An 18,998-nucleotide genomic window follows, 5' to 3' on the forward strand; every position below is an offset into this window, starting at 1 on the left:
TTTAGTCATTGGTGGATATGAATATGAGAAATTGTGCAAAATCAACAATAGTTTCAACACTATTTTAGTAAATAGTGAAAAAAGAAAACCTCAAATATTTTCACTTGTTATTGATTTTTTATTTTTATTATGTAACTGAAGAATGTGCATCCATCAGGCATCTTAACATCAACAGTTAAGTTCATATATCATGATCACATATTCTCAAAAGCTGCAGAATGCTTAATATAAACAGCCTTTAGTTCAAATATTTGTTTTTCGTCCAACAAGTATATGATCATGGTTTATAGAATTATTCAGTTCAGACTGACATCACAGAAACCTTGGACTTTGCTATGTGAAAGGTCTTTCCTACAATCTCTTCTTGAAGCAGTTATTTTCTGGATGTAGCATACACTCAACACATACCTGAAAAAAAAAAAAAGACATGAAATGGTTTATAACTACTGTCACATCGCAGAGATTCCAAGTGCAAACAAAGATGTCATTTTTCCACACATATTAAGTTGCCCCTACATCAAGTGTGCTGATACATAGTATTTTGTGGAGCATACACAGGTGCCAGTTGCTTTATTATACTATCATAAATATTATGATGTGTCTATTTCAAGCCACTGCAATTTATGCTACTTTTTAAAATTCTGTTTTTCCCTTTACTGCATGTAAAATGTAATTCACACAAGGTGGGGTTTTTGCAACTTTATTTCATATAAACATAAAAGATTCAGAGATTGAAGTCAAAAGACCTTTTATGAGTTATACATGGACATTTGCAGCATTGTTGGTGAATGAAGACAAAATTGCTGGACTGGATTTATAATAGTGATCGCAATTATGCTGTCAAAGTCATGGTTATGAAAGCAGAGAAACCCACAAACCCTCTGCATTCTTGGAATCATGGCAAAAAGAAATTACTCTGAAAAAGACCAGTTTTTATGTTTTTGTATAGTAAAACATACCGTGCACTGTTCAGAACATTTGATTTGTAATATCAGCATCTCAGTGACTTTCTCCTTTCTTACCAGCCACCTGGAAATAAAAAACAAACATTTATTTGCAACATAATATCTGCTGGTATTCCATAGAATGCGCACTTTTCTTAATTCCAAAATAAGCCAGTTGTATTCTGCCACATGCATTCTTTGCTTTTTCATGTTTTATTGTATAAATACAACTTTACTTATCCCAAAGGGTAATTATTAAACAGCTTTATAGGGAAGCAAGGGTGAGAACCAAATAGTACATCAACAATGCTGTCACACCAGACTGACCCCCATGCAATCACAATTCAAACCCACACATCAAAATTCTTTTGCACATGGCAGTGTTCAGGATTCATGGGGTGAAATCAGCAAAGTACAACCTTTATATACTGCCAGTTCCTAAAATTCAGACGTTATTAAGGTCCATTAATGCAACAAACTAATGTGCTGCATATAACAAAAACTTGCCAACAAACTCTAATTATATATCAATCACGCTTAGACACTTTTTTCTCTCTAAAGAATTACCCGCTTAAAATCTTGCATGTTTGTTGTGCACACTGGAGAGCCCAAAAATGTTAGATAATCAATCTGTGTGTTTTCTGAGCCTGCTTGATTGTCTTTCACAAACAGCTGTAAAACAGAAAGAAATGATATACATCTAGCATATCAAACTACTCACTGCAAAGAATGAATATCAAAGAAATTTAATAAATTAAATTGGCACCTTAAAAAGAAAGTATTAACAGCATTTACAAAGCAAAAGCTCCTAAACTGGTGAACTAAAACTTGAGAGGAGACAGAAATAACAGGAAAAGCATGATTGGATCACAAAACAAATCAAGAGGACGAGGTTTGGATTTTAAGGCACAACATGTAAATGGTACAAAAGAAAACAGGTCTTTAAAAACTGGTTAATTAAAGAAAAGATTTTTTTTCAATACCGTGATGCTTTGGACATTCTGGAACTTGACAAACTTAAGTGGAATAACTGCTCCTTCCCTCATGTCTTCTGGTGTCAAACTAGAAGTGTGGTCAGGAAGAGAAAGAGTAAAAATGTAGAGAAGATAAAAGGAATAAAAGAAAAGCTTGAGGTCATGATGAATGTTTTTTATGATGACATCTTTAAATGGATGATACTAAATCACATATATATGTATCTGTTACCTCTTTTCATGTTTCCAATGATCAGGAGACCAGTTTACACATAAATCACCCATTCAATTGACTTGGGAATTGTAAATGTTAACTTACAATAATTTTACATTGATGACAGTTTCTGAATGATAAATATTTTTAGATATGCACTCAGGATTGTACATCCAAGCAATACAGTCTGGATAATCTTCTATTTTGGGGTATTTAAATATATTTGCAATCAGTTTAAAATAGACAGAAAAGTGACCCTCACTCTATTTGTTGGACTGGTGCCATGCCATCTGCCTGATCAAAATCCAGCGTGTGTGGCTGGTTGATAAACAATTTCACTGTCTTTGGGCCCTTGTCTGTTTGAAACACCAAGGTTCACAATGTGAAACTTACAAATCTACACATCAGAATCAGCAAGTGCAGGGTGTGATGTACATACTGTAAAATTTATAGTGGCGCCTCACTCTGTAGGTTTACAAATACATGTAAATAATTGTTCACTGCATTTGAGTTCACTGCATCTTCATGTATAGAATGATCATAACAATGCACTAGTTAAATTTAGCAAAAGAAATTCTACATATTAAGCTTGTATTTTTACATGCTGTGTAATGGGCATCTATGATCTATTACTTCTTCTCTTAGAAAGCAAAATGGTTATGCTGATAATTACAGTCTATTACAAAATAATGCTTGCCAGTTCAATCTTCCACTGTAGAACAGTAAAATGTCTTACCAGCTGGAGCTTCCAAACGCATCGAGTGGATTTTCACAGCCTGATTGAAGCCTATGTTTATGATGAGCTGTTGACAAATAAACTGTTTTATACAACACAACCTCAACAAATATCAGATAATACATACATATGCAAGAAAAGTAAGATTAAACAAAAATTAAGAAAGCAAACAGGCCTTTTCCACATGGATGTGTGCCAAAAATTAAATGTCCAGAAATCCCCTTTACCTGTTCATCACAGTCTGACTCCAGGAAACCACCTTTCGCTGCAAAGGCATGCGCAAGAGGATGATCATCTGATTCATTGAGACATTCACATTGTGACTTATTAATAAATGATGAAAGGTCCATCTGAAAATAACAGAAAGAATATTTAACAAAGTTATAAATCATGTTTCCTATAAAAGTATAAAATTTCTATAATCTACTTTCGCAAACTGGAAAAAAAAGAAAATGTGTCATTCAAAATAATATCAACATGACAGCATCAAAACACATATTGCAAATGAAAGATAACTATATTTATTAAGCTAAATCAGGTGTTTTAAAACTGTGTGTGTGCAGGGGGAGGTGAGGATTGGTGTTTTACGCGGAGCCAACAACTGAGGCTATATTCAGAAAAAGAACAGTGTGCCCCAGACGACAGGTGAACCCAAGACAGCCGGCCATCACTGTATTGGTGACAGGCAATAACTGTTGCACCACAGGACCACCAGTGTGCAGGGAAGGTGGGGTGGAATAGGAAGGGGAGGGAAGAAAGAGAGAGAGGAGATGGATATGCATCATTATTTCAAAGTTAATTTTGTCGTCAACTATTTATATTATTATTTTATTATTTCAAAGTTTACCTTATCTACTTTTTCTCTATTTTTCTTTTTTGAATTGTCATGCATCCTGTAACAATTGATACATAAGTTCTGGACAAAAAAAATATCAAACATTTATCCATATATTTAGGATTAAGAAAAAATGGTCTTCAATTTATTCACAACTTTTCCTTCAGGCTTGTTAATGGATTGTGCCAACGCAAACATTCCAGCATACGGATAATTGAAATAAACCCCTACAGTATAGAAAAGGAAATGGAGCAATGCTGAGTACGTACATGCCCTTTTACAGGTATATCACCTTCTCCTTCTTCTTCATCTTCCTGATACCACTTTCTAATCTTTTCTTCCAAAGCACCAGGGTCTGCACCACGAAGTGAGTCTATCTTTACCTTGTTGCGGTAAAAGATGAAAGTAGGCATTGCTGTTACACCCTGACCTTGAGCTGTTTCCTGGCAATGAAAAATGTAGTTATAGCATGTCTGCACACATATTATTATTATAGTGAACTTGTATAGCACCATGTCCTGGTCCTATGGACAAGCTCATGGCGCTTCATGAAAAAAAAACCCAAGTAGACACGGATGCATACAGCATAACATACAAAATCATTAACTAGAGAATGCCCGATGAGATTAAAGATATTTAGCAACAATGTGCTCCAGTGTGCGCTAATCACTTGAAAAACTGATCCAGGCTGCAAATGATCCTGTCCCCACCAAGCCCAATGGATCTAATAGGTCTAGGTCATCCTTTTTATCTTTTGGCTGCTCATCAGTATGCCTTCAGAATGCCTATTTGAAAACCAAAATGAGGTCAAGAGCTGTCAGAAGAGAAATCCACTGATATAATAGTGTGCAGTGTTTAGGGTTTCAACTGCCTGTCATTTTTCACAGATTAGGATATGCAAGGTTGAGGTACAGAGCTAAAGCTTGTAGTTTAGATTCACAAAGCATTATTAGGCTCGTATAAAAGTAGATCAATATATATATAATAAATAACTAGAATCAGTTCGTGTCCACAGAGCAAATCATCCTTGATAAGTTAAGATCTACAAATGCAAAGTCTGTAGTTGTAGATTAAACAGTAGATCTGGAAACAAGGAGCTGGAGAAAGATACAGTTAAACCAGAATAACTGTCATGCAGCAAAGTCATTGTTAATTAAAAGAACTGAATGCTAGCAAAATACTCGAATGAGAGGTTAATGTTTCCGTACATACGGAATGCTGAAACTGAAAAAGTAATGGCCCAGAAGAATGGCTAAAGAACAAACCTTGACATGACTCCTACAGTCGGTCACAGAAACACAGCAGAAAATAAAGTTCTGTCAATGATGAACACAGGCACAAACTGCATATCAACTGCAGTTACAACCTAAGTATATAAAGAAACAATTGTGGAGTACGAAAGCTGTCATGCCAGTTAGGTGCAACCTCATTCTCCTATTATATCCAAACGTGCAAGAATATAACTTGTAGAATTAATTCTGACTGCTGAACTTCAAGACTTGGTAGTTTCCCATCCATAAAATGCTAGAGGTTTACATTCAGACTCTAAGTTAAAATTGTTGAAATTTAAAAATCCCAGTATAAACATAATGGGAGTTTTATCAACTATTCACAGAGAAAAGAACACATAAATCAATGTACATGAGTTTATCATCGTTTGTGACCCCTGGTTTCAATACCTGCCTTTTTGTTAAATTAAAAATGACTATCTTTCCATGCTTAGACACTGATTACTGTAACTTTTTTACAACCTCTTCTATTAAGTGCAGTGCTTACTTGTTTGTATTTCTGTACAAAAATACAAGTACTTTCACAGTAAGACTGAAACTAACCAAAGTGAACTTAAGAGACTGCTACGGAATCTAATTATTTTCCTTTAAGAGTAGTATATCATGGAAAAATATAGTATATAGTCAATTCTTGGGTCCATTACACAAAGAGAGCAACACAAAACAAGCTATTTAATCAGTCACCTGACAATTGAATAAATTACTTATTTAGAGTTAGATTAAAAGTAGCATTTAGTTAGGTTATGAGAAAGAATATGCACTATACAAATCATGCATCTATTATTATTGTTATGAAGACTTCTCTGAAAATATCCATAACTCTGCCATCTGCTCTACCACTTGTGCATCTGTTTTATATCTTGTCATGCAAAATTAGGAAATGAAGCTCACCCTATGAATATACTTACAGCCATCTTGTTCCTGTTTGAATATTCATCTATCTACCATTTCAAATAATGTTTCACTAAAACCTTGCACAACAGATTCAGAAACATGGTCATGCTTAAAGAAATGGTGGGGTGAACATTTATAATTGTGATGATTGGATACAAGATCTCATTTTCCCAAGTCTTGGTAAACACTCCTTTTCTGTTCTCAAAACATATGCCTACAAACATCACCATACACAGAAAGAGATCAAAATCATGGTGCCATAATGTGCCTAGGTAACAGCTTTTCCATTCGCTGAGCATTTCACAACATAAACATCTCTCTGCATTATCCTAATGTTGATGTTGTTGACCACTTTCAGAGCATGATGATATCTGTAGGCATGTATCTTGAGAGTGGTAGGAGTGTATTCACCCAGATTTAGGACAATAGTATCTGGCACTGATCTTTACTCAATATTTTAAAAAATAAGCACCTCACTAATTCTTTAAACTTATTATTGTAAACGAGAAAATCTACATACCGGACATTGGTCAACATCAACTTTCAGGAATAAGGCTTTTGAGTATGATGCGCTGAACTCTGCAAATTTTGGGGCTATTTGGCGACATGGTCCACACCTGTTTAAAAGGAATGAACGCAAAACTATGAATAAATACATTTTCTGTTGAAGAATCTGTCACAATAAACAGTCAAAATCCAAAAACTTTAAACATTGTGAAAAATAGATATTACTAAAGACACAAAAAGTATTCTTTTTTGAATCTGGTTCAGAAAACTGAACATAAACGTTAGTATTGTTACCAATAACATTAGTAAATATTATGCGCAGAATAACATTTATATCGATGAGTTCAATGAATCATCATGCAATATTTCAAAATCGCCGGGTCATTATCGTACAATTTTAACATGAATATGATACACACCATGTAGCAAAAAAGTCTGCGATCACTAGCCTAGTTCCTGCATTAGTCAATTCCGAACTAAACTGTGTGTCGTCTGTTATTATTCTTACATTCGACATTTTGAAATGATAGCAAGTTACTAAATGTAACCGAAGAGAATTCCAGAGCACGTAAACGGGTTGGGAGGGGAAGCTATTCTGAGCAACAGGCTAAAGTGACATGTAACAAATTTAAAAACCAATTGAGAATCCAAATACTATTATGTAGCGATAGAGGGATTTTCTTTTTTTTAAATTAATATTTATGTTAAATAAAAAATCAATTAGTAATTAATTTGATCTCACGTGTATATATTTAGTTTTAAATCAAATAATTAAAATAGATTTAATATCTTCGTATGAAATACAAATTTGTATTAGGTGCAGACATCCATAACAAAACGCCTGAGAGAAAAAACGCAGTCAATGACGATGTTGATGTTTGCTTTTGTCTTTGTGGGTAAGATTCTTTAAATGTCATAAAAATCATAGTCAACCATATTTAGTTAAAAATATAACTTTTTCTTTTGCCTATTACCCTTTCCTAGTGCACATATGCCACTAATGTTCTCTCTGTCCTACATGCTTTTTGATCTGGCTTCATTTGTATTTCATCTTTTCTATATCAGTCTCGAGGTCACGGCAATTGAAGGTTCCCCGCGAGGGGTCTGTCTTATGGTATTAGATGCAGACTGTTAAAAAATATGACCAGCACATTTCAGTGTATCTTTGGTTTGCCATTTTCCAGAGATTACTGATGGTGGCTGGCCCACAGACTCTCGAGCGTTTACGTAGACATGTATATAGATGAAGGTCTGCAGTTTCGTTATAGTTGTTGTGGTCTCTTTGTTTCTGCTTTGAGTATTTCAGTGGACATAGTGTCATTGCCATTCTTGAGCTGTCTGGTGCCTTTATTTCTTCTTTGGCTGGGTGGCTACATACATGCGGTTACATAAATTAAATTCCTTCATACTCCCACTTCATGCTTTTTTTTTCGCTTCGCTTCTCCTTGTTTTAATATACTTTTCTTGTGCCTTTATCTTTCTATACTCTTGTGCTGCTGTATTGACAGCCACCTTCTTCTATCTTTTTCTGGTATATGCTGTAAGTTTCTGTGTGTGTTTTTTGAGAGAGATATCTATATATATATATCATCTTTACAGTTATAAAGAACATTCACCTTCACATGTTAATGCTTACATATTTATTAGCAGTGTTTTGATATTATTTTTCATTCTTGTATTTTGTTGCATCAATTATTAATCTTTATTTTCCTTATCTAGATAAGATCATGCTGTGAGGTCAGGGATGTGTCGATTTCAGCATATATACTCATTTGAACTGTCAATTCCACTACAAACAAGCCAATTCGACCTCAGCCACAAGTTGATTCAACCACAGCCAGGAATTATTCAACCATAGGTGATAGAAATTACTATTATCATCACCAACATTAGGAAAAAAATATTGCAACCTATAAGCTTTTAATCACATACTGGAAAATGCACTTTGTTTTGTTTTACTGACTGAAAGGCTACATAAAAAAAAACAACTAAAGCCTTAAACAAATAAAGACTGAACTGTAGAAAACTTTATCTTGTCTCTGTCTACACACATACAAACAAAGAGACAAACTTGTAAAAGAGGGATATTTTGCATACATTCTCTCCCACACACATACACAAATGATGAGAGATAGTCACACAGGCTAACCAAAAGTATTTTTCCAATAGACTGCAAGACTATATTCTTGTCAATGACTTTCAACCCTATTCCACCAACCTCCCTTGGCCCTCAAGGGTTCTTACACCTCTCTGTTGTCAGCCATTATCACTTCACATCATATCAAACACCATTTCTGTGTGAGTGACTGTCAAGTCCAGGACAGTAAAACACCTGATAATGTACAGACACTGTTGACTAAAATATCCATCTGCTTAAAGACATTAAAAACAATGAAAAACAATAAACTTCTACTTAATGATGACAAGACTGAAGCCATTCCTATTGGCACATGCCAAAATCTTACTCAACTTACTTGCTCCCTCTCGCTCCAAATCAACAGTATTACCATTTCTGACTAAAAACTTGGATGTCGTATTGGACAACACTATGTCCATGCATCAGTTTGTATCCCATATTGCTAAGTCATTCTATTCTCAACTCCACTGCATTAGCCAGATCTAAAAACATCTTCCAATTGGTGCTATCACTAAACAAGACCTTTCTTGCATCGACTACCGTAACTCTACTTGCTGGCCTTCCTGACTCTACCATCCATATTCTCTAGCATGTTTAAAACAATGTTACTTGTCTCATTTTTATTAAGATTAAAACTGATGACATCACCCCTCTCCTTGCTGCACTCCACTAGCTCCCAGATTCAGTGTTATGTGTTTTAATGGTTTTACCCACACCTACCTATCTAACTTCATATCATCACACCACCTTTTTCTCTTTGCTTCTCTTTTCATGCTTTGTATTTCTCAGACTTTTTTTTATTTCTGATCCTCTCTACATTCCCCCAGATACCTATCTTCTCTTAAACCTTTTTCTCCTCCCATAGTGTGTGTGTGTGTAGGTATGTTTGCATATGCGTGTATGAGTTCTTTTATGTGTGACATGAATTTTATATCTAGAGCATTAAAAATGGATAAAAGGAAATCACATTAAAGTTAATTTATTTTCATGGTTGAATCATCAAGTTGACCCTTGGTAGTGGTCGAATTGGCAAGTGGTTGAAAATCAGATAGTCAAATCAAGCAATGCCCATGACAGCATCATATACCAAACAAAAAAAACCCCTGCACTTGATGATTCAGGTTGTTGCCTGCAAGCAGAAGCATCACCACCAGAAGCAAAGCATGAGTCCTGTGCTGTGTGGCATCATATAGCAGAACAGTTAACTTCAACCAATGCCATGCAGCAGTCCTGTCAGGCTGGTCAGGGAGAGCCATGCACTCGCTTTGACTGTAAAGGTGCTTATAAATACAGTGCAGCGGTAAGGCTTGTTCTTAAAATGTCTCATAGCTATAAAAGTTTCTAAAAGTGTTTGTGATTATTTCAAAATCATCATAACCATTTTTGACAACAAAATGAACCTTTATTGTAACATGTTTAAAGTATATAGGTCCACATTTGTGTTTTCCTGTAAACAGAATTCCTACATACCCTTGGAAAACTCAATTGAAGTGGATTATTGTTTTGGTCTTGTATTGAATCACTGTGATGAACCCCTCAGTCTGGATTTCTATGTGCAAGTGCCTGCAAGAAATATTACAGTTCAGCAACGAATTACTCATGACACTCACCTTCCCATTTCAGGTGAGTATCAGCAGCTGGTTAGCAAGGCCTTTAGTCTAGTACTTAATTTTTTTTCTAATTCTGTGGATATTGTTGATTGAAAAACAAATAATTAAGAGCCATTATATCATTAATTAAATTTAAACGTGAGCAAGGAATATAGAGTGTCATACATTATTTCCTTTATTAATGCTACAACAGTTTTAAGGACTTCTTCATAATATTTTGCATTCTGAAAATTCTAGCTGTGCTCTTTACTCTGCCATTCACTAGACCATGTACTTTAAACCAAGGCTACGCTTGAAAAGGAAAGCACCATATGTCTGTGCTAATGTAGGTGTGCACATGTTATTTAAGTGTTCTATTAGACATTCTGGTGTGTTTTTGTTGTATCAGATTCATGTTACTTTGGATCATGATCTGATGAGTTTTCAAAAAAATGTTGCAGGTTTGAAATACAGATTGAAATTACTTGTCACAGCTGAAGGTTTTCTTTACTTTGAAATGGGACGCATTGGTGACCAGGTTAAATTTTCGGTGAGTTATGCCCATTCTTTGAATTGTTTTTTTTTGTTTGTTTGTTGGTAATTTAATAGATTCAAATGGCAAGACCCAATAGTTATCTCAGTTTTAGGGTTTTTTGAGAGAGAGAGAGGATTTAGTACTGTAGCCCAGTAAATGCAAGAATTCAGTTATGCAGAGAAAAAGAGAGTTGATTGAGAGCTCATTGGCATTTGCTGTTTTCTGATCACAATTATAAATGAGCACTAGTATTGCTTATGCATAGGACTGTGGAGGAGTGCAAATATCCTTTGCATTGGCCAATTGTCTGAAAGATATAAATTTAAAGGGTGTAGTAATTCTGATATCATTTGTTAGTAGCATTTTTTTGTCTGCTTGGTGAGGAAAGTGAGCCCGAACAAAAATACTTTCATTAGAAGTGTATGCACACACTAGTTTTTTTTTACTTTTTCTCGCATTTTTTCCTCTCTGGTAAAACAGGCAGGAAAATTGTTTGGGAGATATGGCTGTGCTTATTTGTGATTACAGTTTTTGACTGATGTAGGTGACCGTGAAAGTGAAGATTACATCATCAGGCACAGTTACCTGGCCACCTTCACTGCAACGCAAAATAATCAGCAACGAGACCATTCCTGTCCCTCCATGCACCGCTGGAGAGCAGAAAATGTCTCCACCCTTGGTTCTGAGCACCTGTAACCCTCCTCATTGGAAAATCTTATCTAAGGGTTTCCAGTACTGTGATTCGCGTAAGATTATGTGCTGGAGGGCAAGAGCACACAGCTTTGATCACTTGTGTATTTGAAATTATTCAGACAATTATACATTTTTAAAAAAAGTTAGATGTTAAAATGTTTTGGATGTTTCTAAACAGCTGTGAGCTTGTGCATTTGTTTATTACAAGGCATTTGAGTAAGTGACTAAAAGTGGATGACTGGATTAATTTTCTCTCCATTTTCTTCTCCACTGTCCACAGAACATTTAATTTTCTTTTGTCTAACAGAGAGCTATAACAAATCTTGCAACACACCTGTTGGATGTAATGGACCTGCATTCACCTGCAACAAGGAGACTCTTTTTTGTGAGTGTGCTGACAACTTTGTCTTCTCCAATGGAAGCTGCTGTTCACTGAGCCAGTTTGGCTCCAGTTGCAGATCTAATGATGACTGTGCAGAGGAACTGCATGAGATCTGTGTAGAGCGCAACTGCTCTTGTGCCAGCCACTACCATAGGGACAACAAAAAGTTGATGTGTGTGGCAAGCAAAGAAACAGGTAAGCCACTCCTTCTAAGAGAAGACTAGTTGCAAATTGGCTTAAATCACCAAGTCTTGATGTATAAAGCAGGCCAGAAGACATTTGCTGGAGGGTGTGGAATGTGCACAAGGTTCTTGACTGTAAACATATATATGTATTTTAGGGAGGATATGTAAGAGAGAATAATAACTTCATGTAAATTACTCATCACCATCCTATTTAAATTACTTGCTGTTGGCTTTACAGTTTCCTCTTCATCGTCAGCAGCAAGTGGTGTCACACGAAAGCCATCTGGCTCTACTTTTACTCCTACATTACACAAGCAACCTACTTCCAGCAGCAAAGGTAATTTATTTTTTGTTGTTTTGTGGTCTTTTCTGCACCTTAGGGAAAGTGCAGAAAGAACTTTAATTAAAATTTCCATAAGATTTTTCTTTCTGCTGAACCTGGGAACCTCTTCTCTAAGTCTAACAAAATAATAATAAAAAAGTGGATTTATATAGCGCATTCCTTAATTTTAGAGTAAACACAATGTGCAAAAAAGAAATCATCATCAAAATACAAAATTCAGAATAAATTGTATATATTAAAATGCAGACCAGAAATATCAAAAATGATGTAGAGGAATACAAAGAGACAAAAATACAAAGAAAAATAAAAGAGAATGCTGCAGATGAGCATGCCACAGCTACACTGTATCCCAAAAAGTAATAGTAAGATTGGGCCATTATGGTAAGGCAGAGTCTACAGATTGTTAGTTTATCTATTCAAAAAGACATGAATCTCTACAGACAGAGAAATCCTAGTGCACACAACTCGAGAAGCCTAGTACAAGCATTAATGCATGTCCAAAGGACGATGATGACAAACAGACACATGGTTGTACATGTCTGGCATGCACACTGATTGCTGGTAGTGATGTCACATTAACATAACAGTAGCGCAGACCAGTACAAAAGATACTAGAGGTGTCAGTCTACAGTATTTGCAGTAGATTCAGAATGTAAAATGCACTAAGTCAGGCATGTGGTTCAGAGATGAGAATGTCAAATTGGGAGTTGAGATGGCAGAGGCATGACTGTATATAGAGACTTAGTCAAAAAAGTAATGAAGCTGGCGCAGGCATACAAAATAATGCTGAACAGATGAAACAGAAAAACGAAAGCACAGACGAACTGTTGACATCAAAACCATTCAAAATCACTGGTAATGGCAGAAAGAAGGGATGAGCAGGGCCGTGCTTATGGGCAAGTAGACAAAGCATCAGCCTAGAGCCCCACACATTTGATAGTCGTCAGGGGTTAATATGGCATCTAGTCTCCAAATTAATCCCTATGCCTCTGGCCTCGTTGGGGTCTAAGAGCGGGTCTGGGGATGAGACTAAAAAATAAAGCAGGCTCTCAAGCCAGTAAGGCAAAGGGACATAACTCTTACTTCAGCAATCAAGGTTTTCTCATTAAAAATTAAATACTAGCCAAAGAGTATCACTCTACTATACAAACACTCAAACTGAAATATTTGTTTATATTTTTTAATCGTGAAAGTAACTGATTATTTATAGTTCAGTTACACCTTCTTTGAGTGATGTGGATTAATGACTATCTGTTTTAGCTCCAGTTGTTATAGGTGCAGTGCTGGGAGGTCTCCTAGTCCTAGCTGGTGTTCTCACTGCGGGCTACTTTGCCATTCGCCGCCTTCGTCTCACATACCACAGGCGTGATCTGCTTATGGAAAATGAGGACAGTGATGGGTTCATATAAAAGCTACAGTATCTTGTGCAAGCCAGCAAAGCATGCATGTGCTGTATGGGCAGTCATTTGCTGTTTGCTGCTGTGCTAAAATGCAAAGGGAAGAAAATCATTATTATTTCAATTTTGTTTATTTTTTATTTTTTTGTGGCCTGAGTTAACTTTTCAAGAAATTTTTGATATTTTATAGAAGATAATGTTTGAGTTGAAAGTGAAATTTTTTTTATTCATCTCTAATAGAAGAAAAGGGTGAAATCTGGCACTTGTGTAAGAGTTTTTTTTTTCAGTTTTCCCTATTTTTCAAATTAGGCTTCATGTAGATGTGCTCTTGAGGTATGATGGCCACCCCCAAAAAAATGTATTAATATCAAATAAAAATCAAATCAAAACCAAAATAAAATCAAAATATATGTGTGAATCAAAATAAATCAAAACAGACCACTTTCAGCGAAGCATTACGTTTGCTTTGAGGAGGAGGATGCATCTCTAAGTATTGCACTTTGTTATTGGACTTTCAAGTCCCACATGAAAAATACTCAGTTGTATGTTATGGGAGGAGACTTTGGAAAATGGATTTTGAGCATTGGTTTTTTTATTCTATTTTTGGTAGTCACATTGCAACCTCCCAGTGCATGACAAAGGTGCTGGGAATTTGTAGTTTGATAGTGTATTCAGTGTTATGATTATTTTGCTATATCTCATTTCAGAGCTTAAAATTCATTTGTTATCCTTAACTGTGTCATTCACATTTTTAAAAGATATTGCATGACACTACCTTAAGGTCACTGAAGAGCTAAGGGAATGTGACACTTCTAAAACTCTTGTCACAAGGATTTCTAGCAGCTTTCTGAAAGTGGACTCTTCATAAGCTAGTTCAGTGCCATTTTTTTGGTGCGGAAAGTGTCATGACTCATGCAAGTTATCTAATACTGTCTATAGGTAGGAATACTTGTTTCTGATTTAGCTGGTCTCAGGCAGAATTTGATATTGAGAAGAAGAATCTGGCAATATTTGTAACTCTGCAACTTATAGTCTTTACTGGGTAGGGTATTTGTTTATTGTGCATGGATGAAAATACTTGCCAGTCACTATTGAAGTTGATATAACAGGGCTAGAGTGGAGTTTGCAGAGTAAACTTCCATGTACTGTTGCTTATACTTGTGCATATATGTGTGTATATATATATATAAGAAACAGATTAAATCATCAATCAAAACTTGTGCTTGCACAAGTTGTCATTTATATCTTTCTTTTAATGTGGTTTTAATCAAGAGAAGGTCATCAGTTGAAAAAAGTTAGAGATTGTGCTTGGCAGAATATAGTACAATTTTCATCATAGCTTTAACAAATACTAATCAGTTGATTCTATAATGCTTCTGTGCAATATTTAATTGAAATATACATTTTATTAGTTTTTTAATGTGCTCTGTTTAGTCTAAGATGGATTTTTTAAAAGAATGGAATTTGTATTATTTTAATAATTATTACTATTTTCATAACATGTGGCAATTTTTTGTAAGTTTTTAGAGAAATTTTTATTTATTTTGACACAAATTTTTAAAATGCAGTTTTAACCTTAACATTCTGTGCAATGTGTGACTGGAATATGTATTTTCAGTGTTTCTGTATTTATTTATGTTCAGGAATATTTTTTCTGAATTCATTTTTTTCCTTAAAATATTTATATATATTTTTTTACTATAAATTATTATTTAAATTTTGCATCTTTTCTTTGCTTTTGATGATAACTTTTTGTAGTTGTACTTTGCTTTATCTTTGGTGGCTGCTGTGCAGTATCAGTTATATTATTGTGTATTATCAAATCGTGTTAATAGTTTTACAGTGCAGTATGTTTCAAATTGTAAAACTGAAATGTTGCTATTATCAAAACTTAAAATATCTGGTTTTATTTGTGATATTGTAATAAGATTTGTAAAACAAATTGTTAAAAATAGTTTTTTTGCAGATTATGAAGACCATCAGCATTCATACCACCATGAAACAAACACCCATAGTACACTCAAACATGTGTTCATGTGCACATGCAGATGTATATACATATTCATACATACAAGTTTCTGCCTGTTAGGATTTTCCTCCATTACTTACCACCATGGTTGTTTCCTCCCATTACACCATAGGTATTTGTTTACCCTAGTCTCTTACAAGATTCTTACCTTTTTTCAGTGACCATTGGTTGTCTGCAATGATCTTGAATGCTATCTAATAAGGTTACTGTATAGAAATCTTTTCCTTGCTTCAAAGCTTTCCATAGCTGTTGAGATTAGGTTGTTGGCATTTTTTTTTCAGAGAAACGTTCATGGTTGTGTTCTAAGTGAATTATTTGAAAGAGAAACTGAAGGGTGTGTTGGTACTTTCTTCATATGTTGGTGGCAACATGTCTAAAAAGACATGGGAAACAATGTACAGAAGGGTGAGGGGAAGATGGAACACAGCATTAGATCGTGTTCAACAATAATTCCATTTTCAGAATGCATTTCATGAGACCCCTTCCAGCTTTTTACATAGGCATATTTGCATGTAAAGGGTGGGTTTGTGCACATGAATCAGAGAGAGAAAGTGATGGCATGGGGTAAAAAGGATAAACAGAAATGGAAAGAGAGAAGCATTGTACAGTATTTCCTAGAACAGAATATCTAACAGCAGAATGTTTTAGAAATGCATTTTATCATATTTACTGGCCTTTAAATAATAATAGGATTAATTCCATTTCTGTACAGCTTAAAAGAAAATTGAATATAATTTTCAGTACTTTATGAAAGATAGTTAATCTTTTAAAAAACATTAAATTTAGTGAGCGTGGACAAATTTTGCATTCCACATCCTACCGCACAAGATTTGGAAACAGGGAACCTATCGCTTTTTGTGACCCTTGTCTTCCTGTCATTGTTAAAGGCAAAGAGGCCAGGTTTGGGCCTTTCTGAGACCTGGAATCTTCCACCTGTGCATTGCAACAGCTTCCACTGATAGCTAAGGGTGCTAATACAATGCGTTATACAAAGATGAAGTCTTCCAGCTTCAGCCATGTCCTGCCACAATGCGTTAGCCTCAACTGAACATACCAAAGGCATGAACATAATCCAGGCATATTTGGTTTGTTTTACTGTGACTTTTGACTGATTCATTTTGGGACTTAAGGGGTACAGACACTCCAATGCCATCATCAGTACATTTCCACAGCTGCTGGTGGTGTTACACACAATATATTTTATTTTCAAATTTTACCAGTATACAAAGTACAACTAATTTTGTTGTTGATTGCAGAGGAAAAAATCAATGTCATAGAATTCAACCGAAACTAGCGCCCCCGCTACAATGGTAAAGGACTTTAAAAGCTGCTTAGCCTGGGCCAGTAATTGTGTCCCCATTAAGCTCAAATCACTCTTGTCTTTCAGATAGGGAAACACATTAAAAGCCGCTTAAAGAATGGCATTTTCATCCTTTATGATTAAATAATGCATTAAACAATTAAATTGCAGTGACATTTTTAAAAGTATGTTAGATATTCAATCCCAATTCATTTGTCTTTTTTAAAGGACAAAGCTTCCTAATACACATGGCTGTACCTTTGTGTATTGGTCTTGCATGTAGCTGGTAGCTTGTGTGAGGATAGTAGAAAGTAAAGGGTACGAGATGGGAAGGTGTGCTGGATTTAAAGTGTTTACATTCCCAGTTTTCTTCTGCTGTACATCTATTTTATTTGGTCTCTGGTTCAGCCTCCTTGTTATTTTGATATTGAAGCAAGATTTTTTTAGGGTATCATCTTTCTTTACCTAATTTACTTACTGTGTTTCATTCATTAGGATTAATTACATTTTTAATGGGCTGTAGAAGTTCAAAGCACAGAGGAATGTTATTAGTGAGTCCTTTTTGTTTCCTAAAATTTGTGTACTTATTAAATGTGTTTCACTACTTAACAATTTTTCCTGACAAACCATAGCTATATCAAAGGTTTTTCCTTCTTTTATTGTTGTATTAATTCAAGTGAAGGATGCTTATAAGAGGTTTCTATCATGACATTTGTAGCATAAACATGTGATAAAGTTGATCTCAAAGTGACAATAATGTCAGCAGGTTAACCAGAAGCTATAGAGAACAATTACTAATGTGCTTTGACTGCAGGCTAGATCTGGGATTTTCATTGATTCAAAGGGAATCTTTTTATGTGTAGCATGTTAGATCCAAGCATCACCTGTCTTGATATCCATTAAGTAGCCTTGAAAGTCAGTGTCAACCAAAGAATGGCTAGTTGTGATTCCATTGTATGGTAAATCAACTAATACACATTCTTGTGTATTCTGATGCTAACCCAATTGTGGAAGCTCTCAAATGTAAGTTGTTTGTTTGCCAATGTCTTATCAAAACATTAAAATAAAAATGCTTGAGTTGTGTATTTTGAGAGTTGGGTTTTGATAGTGAAATATTGATTTCCTTGAGTAAATAGCAAAGTCATCAATATGCAAAATAGATTCAGAAATACCTCGATGCAGACAGAAATGAGACTGCCTTATCACCTTTCGGTGCATTTTGGAACTGTTTCACAGTGGTGCTGACTTTTGCAGCCCATGCATGAAGCCATGAACTTGTATTACTGGACTGCTGGCAGATGATTTTTTTCCAGTTAACTACTAAAATGAGGCAGGTGTGTACAAAGCTTTCGGTCTAGTCACATTCATTGTTAAAGTTTGCCGAGACTAACAGTGGAGAACTTTGCAAGAGGCTAAGCGTTTGTCTCGGCAGACAGCAGTCCTCCTATACACGTCTGTGATGAAGCTGATTCCACCTTTATAATCTCGAGACAAAGAAGCAAAGCAGGGAATGATAGGGTATCAGCTAAAGAGACTTAGGGAAAGGCAGTGTTTATTCTTTTGTAATTTGTGCATGCACATTTAAATAGCAGGTGAGGGTGACAGTATGCAATCCACAACCCCTGGTGTCAGTCCATGATGATGTGCATGCTAGTCTTGCAGCTAGGGAAAAGTGGATGAGATGAAGCCATGTTACATGAACATGTATCATGCATTATTACATACTAGCCAGGATACCTGGCTTTATCTTGATGGGTTTCTGCTGCTCTCCTCCAGCTGTGAAGCTACTGTCAACTTTCAATTTATCTCTTTATTTGAGTCAAGCTTATTCCTATGCAACGTCATTGCAGGGATGTAGTGAAACACTTGCATTCTTAGTGCTCCTTCCCTAACTTGACAGATCTTGCTTAGAAATGGATTTATGATGTTCCAAATGAAGCCGCTACACAAATCACTTGTTCAATCTCTTTCTTATGCCGTTTGCTCACTCAATCGTCAATACCATCTCAAATTAT

At 35.4% G+C, this 18,998-nt stretch overlaps 2 protein-coding genes across 3 annotated transcripts; one reads left to right on the forward strand and one right to left on the reverse strand.

Annotated features, from left to right (window-relative positions):
- Nucleotides 1-95: 95 nt before the first annotated feature.
- On the reverse strand, nucleotides 96-7,007 carry LOC112558189 (thioredoxin-like protein 1). The gene is made up of 10 exons (XM_025228478.1): nucleotides 6,813-7,007; nucleotides 6,407-6,503; nucleotides 3,973-4,146; nucleotides 3,096-3,218; nucleotides 2,869-2,935; nucleotides 2,395-2,488; nucleotides 1,928-2,006; nucleotides 1,512-1,616; nucleotides 960-1,029; nucleotides 96-408 (listed from the first exon to the last, which is right to left on the reverse strand). Exons 1-9 carry the CDS (start codon nucleotides 6,908-6,910, stop codon nucleotides 1,000-1,002), a joined length of 867 nt encoding a protein of 288 aa, XP_025084263.1. The 5' UTR covers nucleotides 6,911-7,007; the 3' UTR covers nucleotides 96-408; nucleotides 960-999.
- Nucleotides 7,008-7,203: 196 nt separating this feature from the next.
- LOC112558170 lies at nucleotides 7,204-18,951 on the forward strand. 2 transcript variants are annotated; one of them, XM_025228459.1, is made up of 9 exons: nucleotides 7,210-7,289; nucleotides 8,113-8,251; nucleotides 9,652-9,830; nucleotides 9,988-10,153; nucleotides 10,581-10,669; nucleotides 11,199-11,400; nucleotides 11,655-11,924; nucleotides 12,153-12,251; nucleotides 13,518-18,951. In XM_025228459.1, exons 3-9 carry the CDS (start codon nucleotides 9,750-9,752, stop codon nucleotides 13,664-13,666), a joined length of 1,056 nt encoding a protein of 351 aa, XP_025084244.1. In that variant the 5' UTR covers nucleotides 7,210-7,289; nucleotides 8,113-8,251; nucleotides 9,652-9,749; the 3' UTR covers nucleotides 13,667-18,951. The 2 variants fall into 2 exon arrangements, with proteins under 2 accessions (XP_025084243.1, XP_025084244.1); XM_025228458.1 differs by lacking the exon at nucleotides 8,113-8,251 and having other exon boundaries at nucleotides 7,204-7,289.
- Nucleotides 18,952-18,998: the final 47 nt, after the last annotated feature.

The sequence above is a fragment of the Pomacea canaliculata genome, linkage group LG2 (genome assembly GCF_003073045.1).
Source record: "Pomacea canaliculata isolate SZHN2017 linkage group LG2, ASM307304v1, whole genome shotgun sequence".
Lineage (NCBI taxonomy): Eukaryota > Metazoa > Mollusca > Gastropoda > Architaenioglossa > Ampullariidae > Pomacea > Pomacea canaliculata.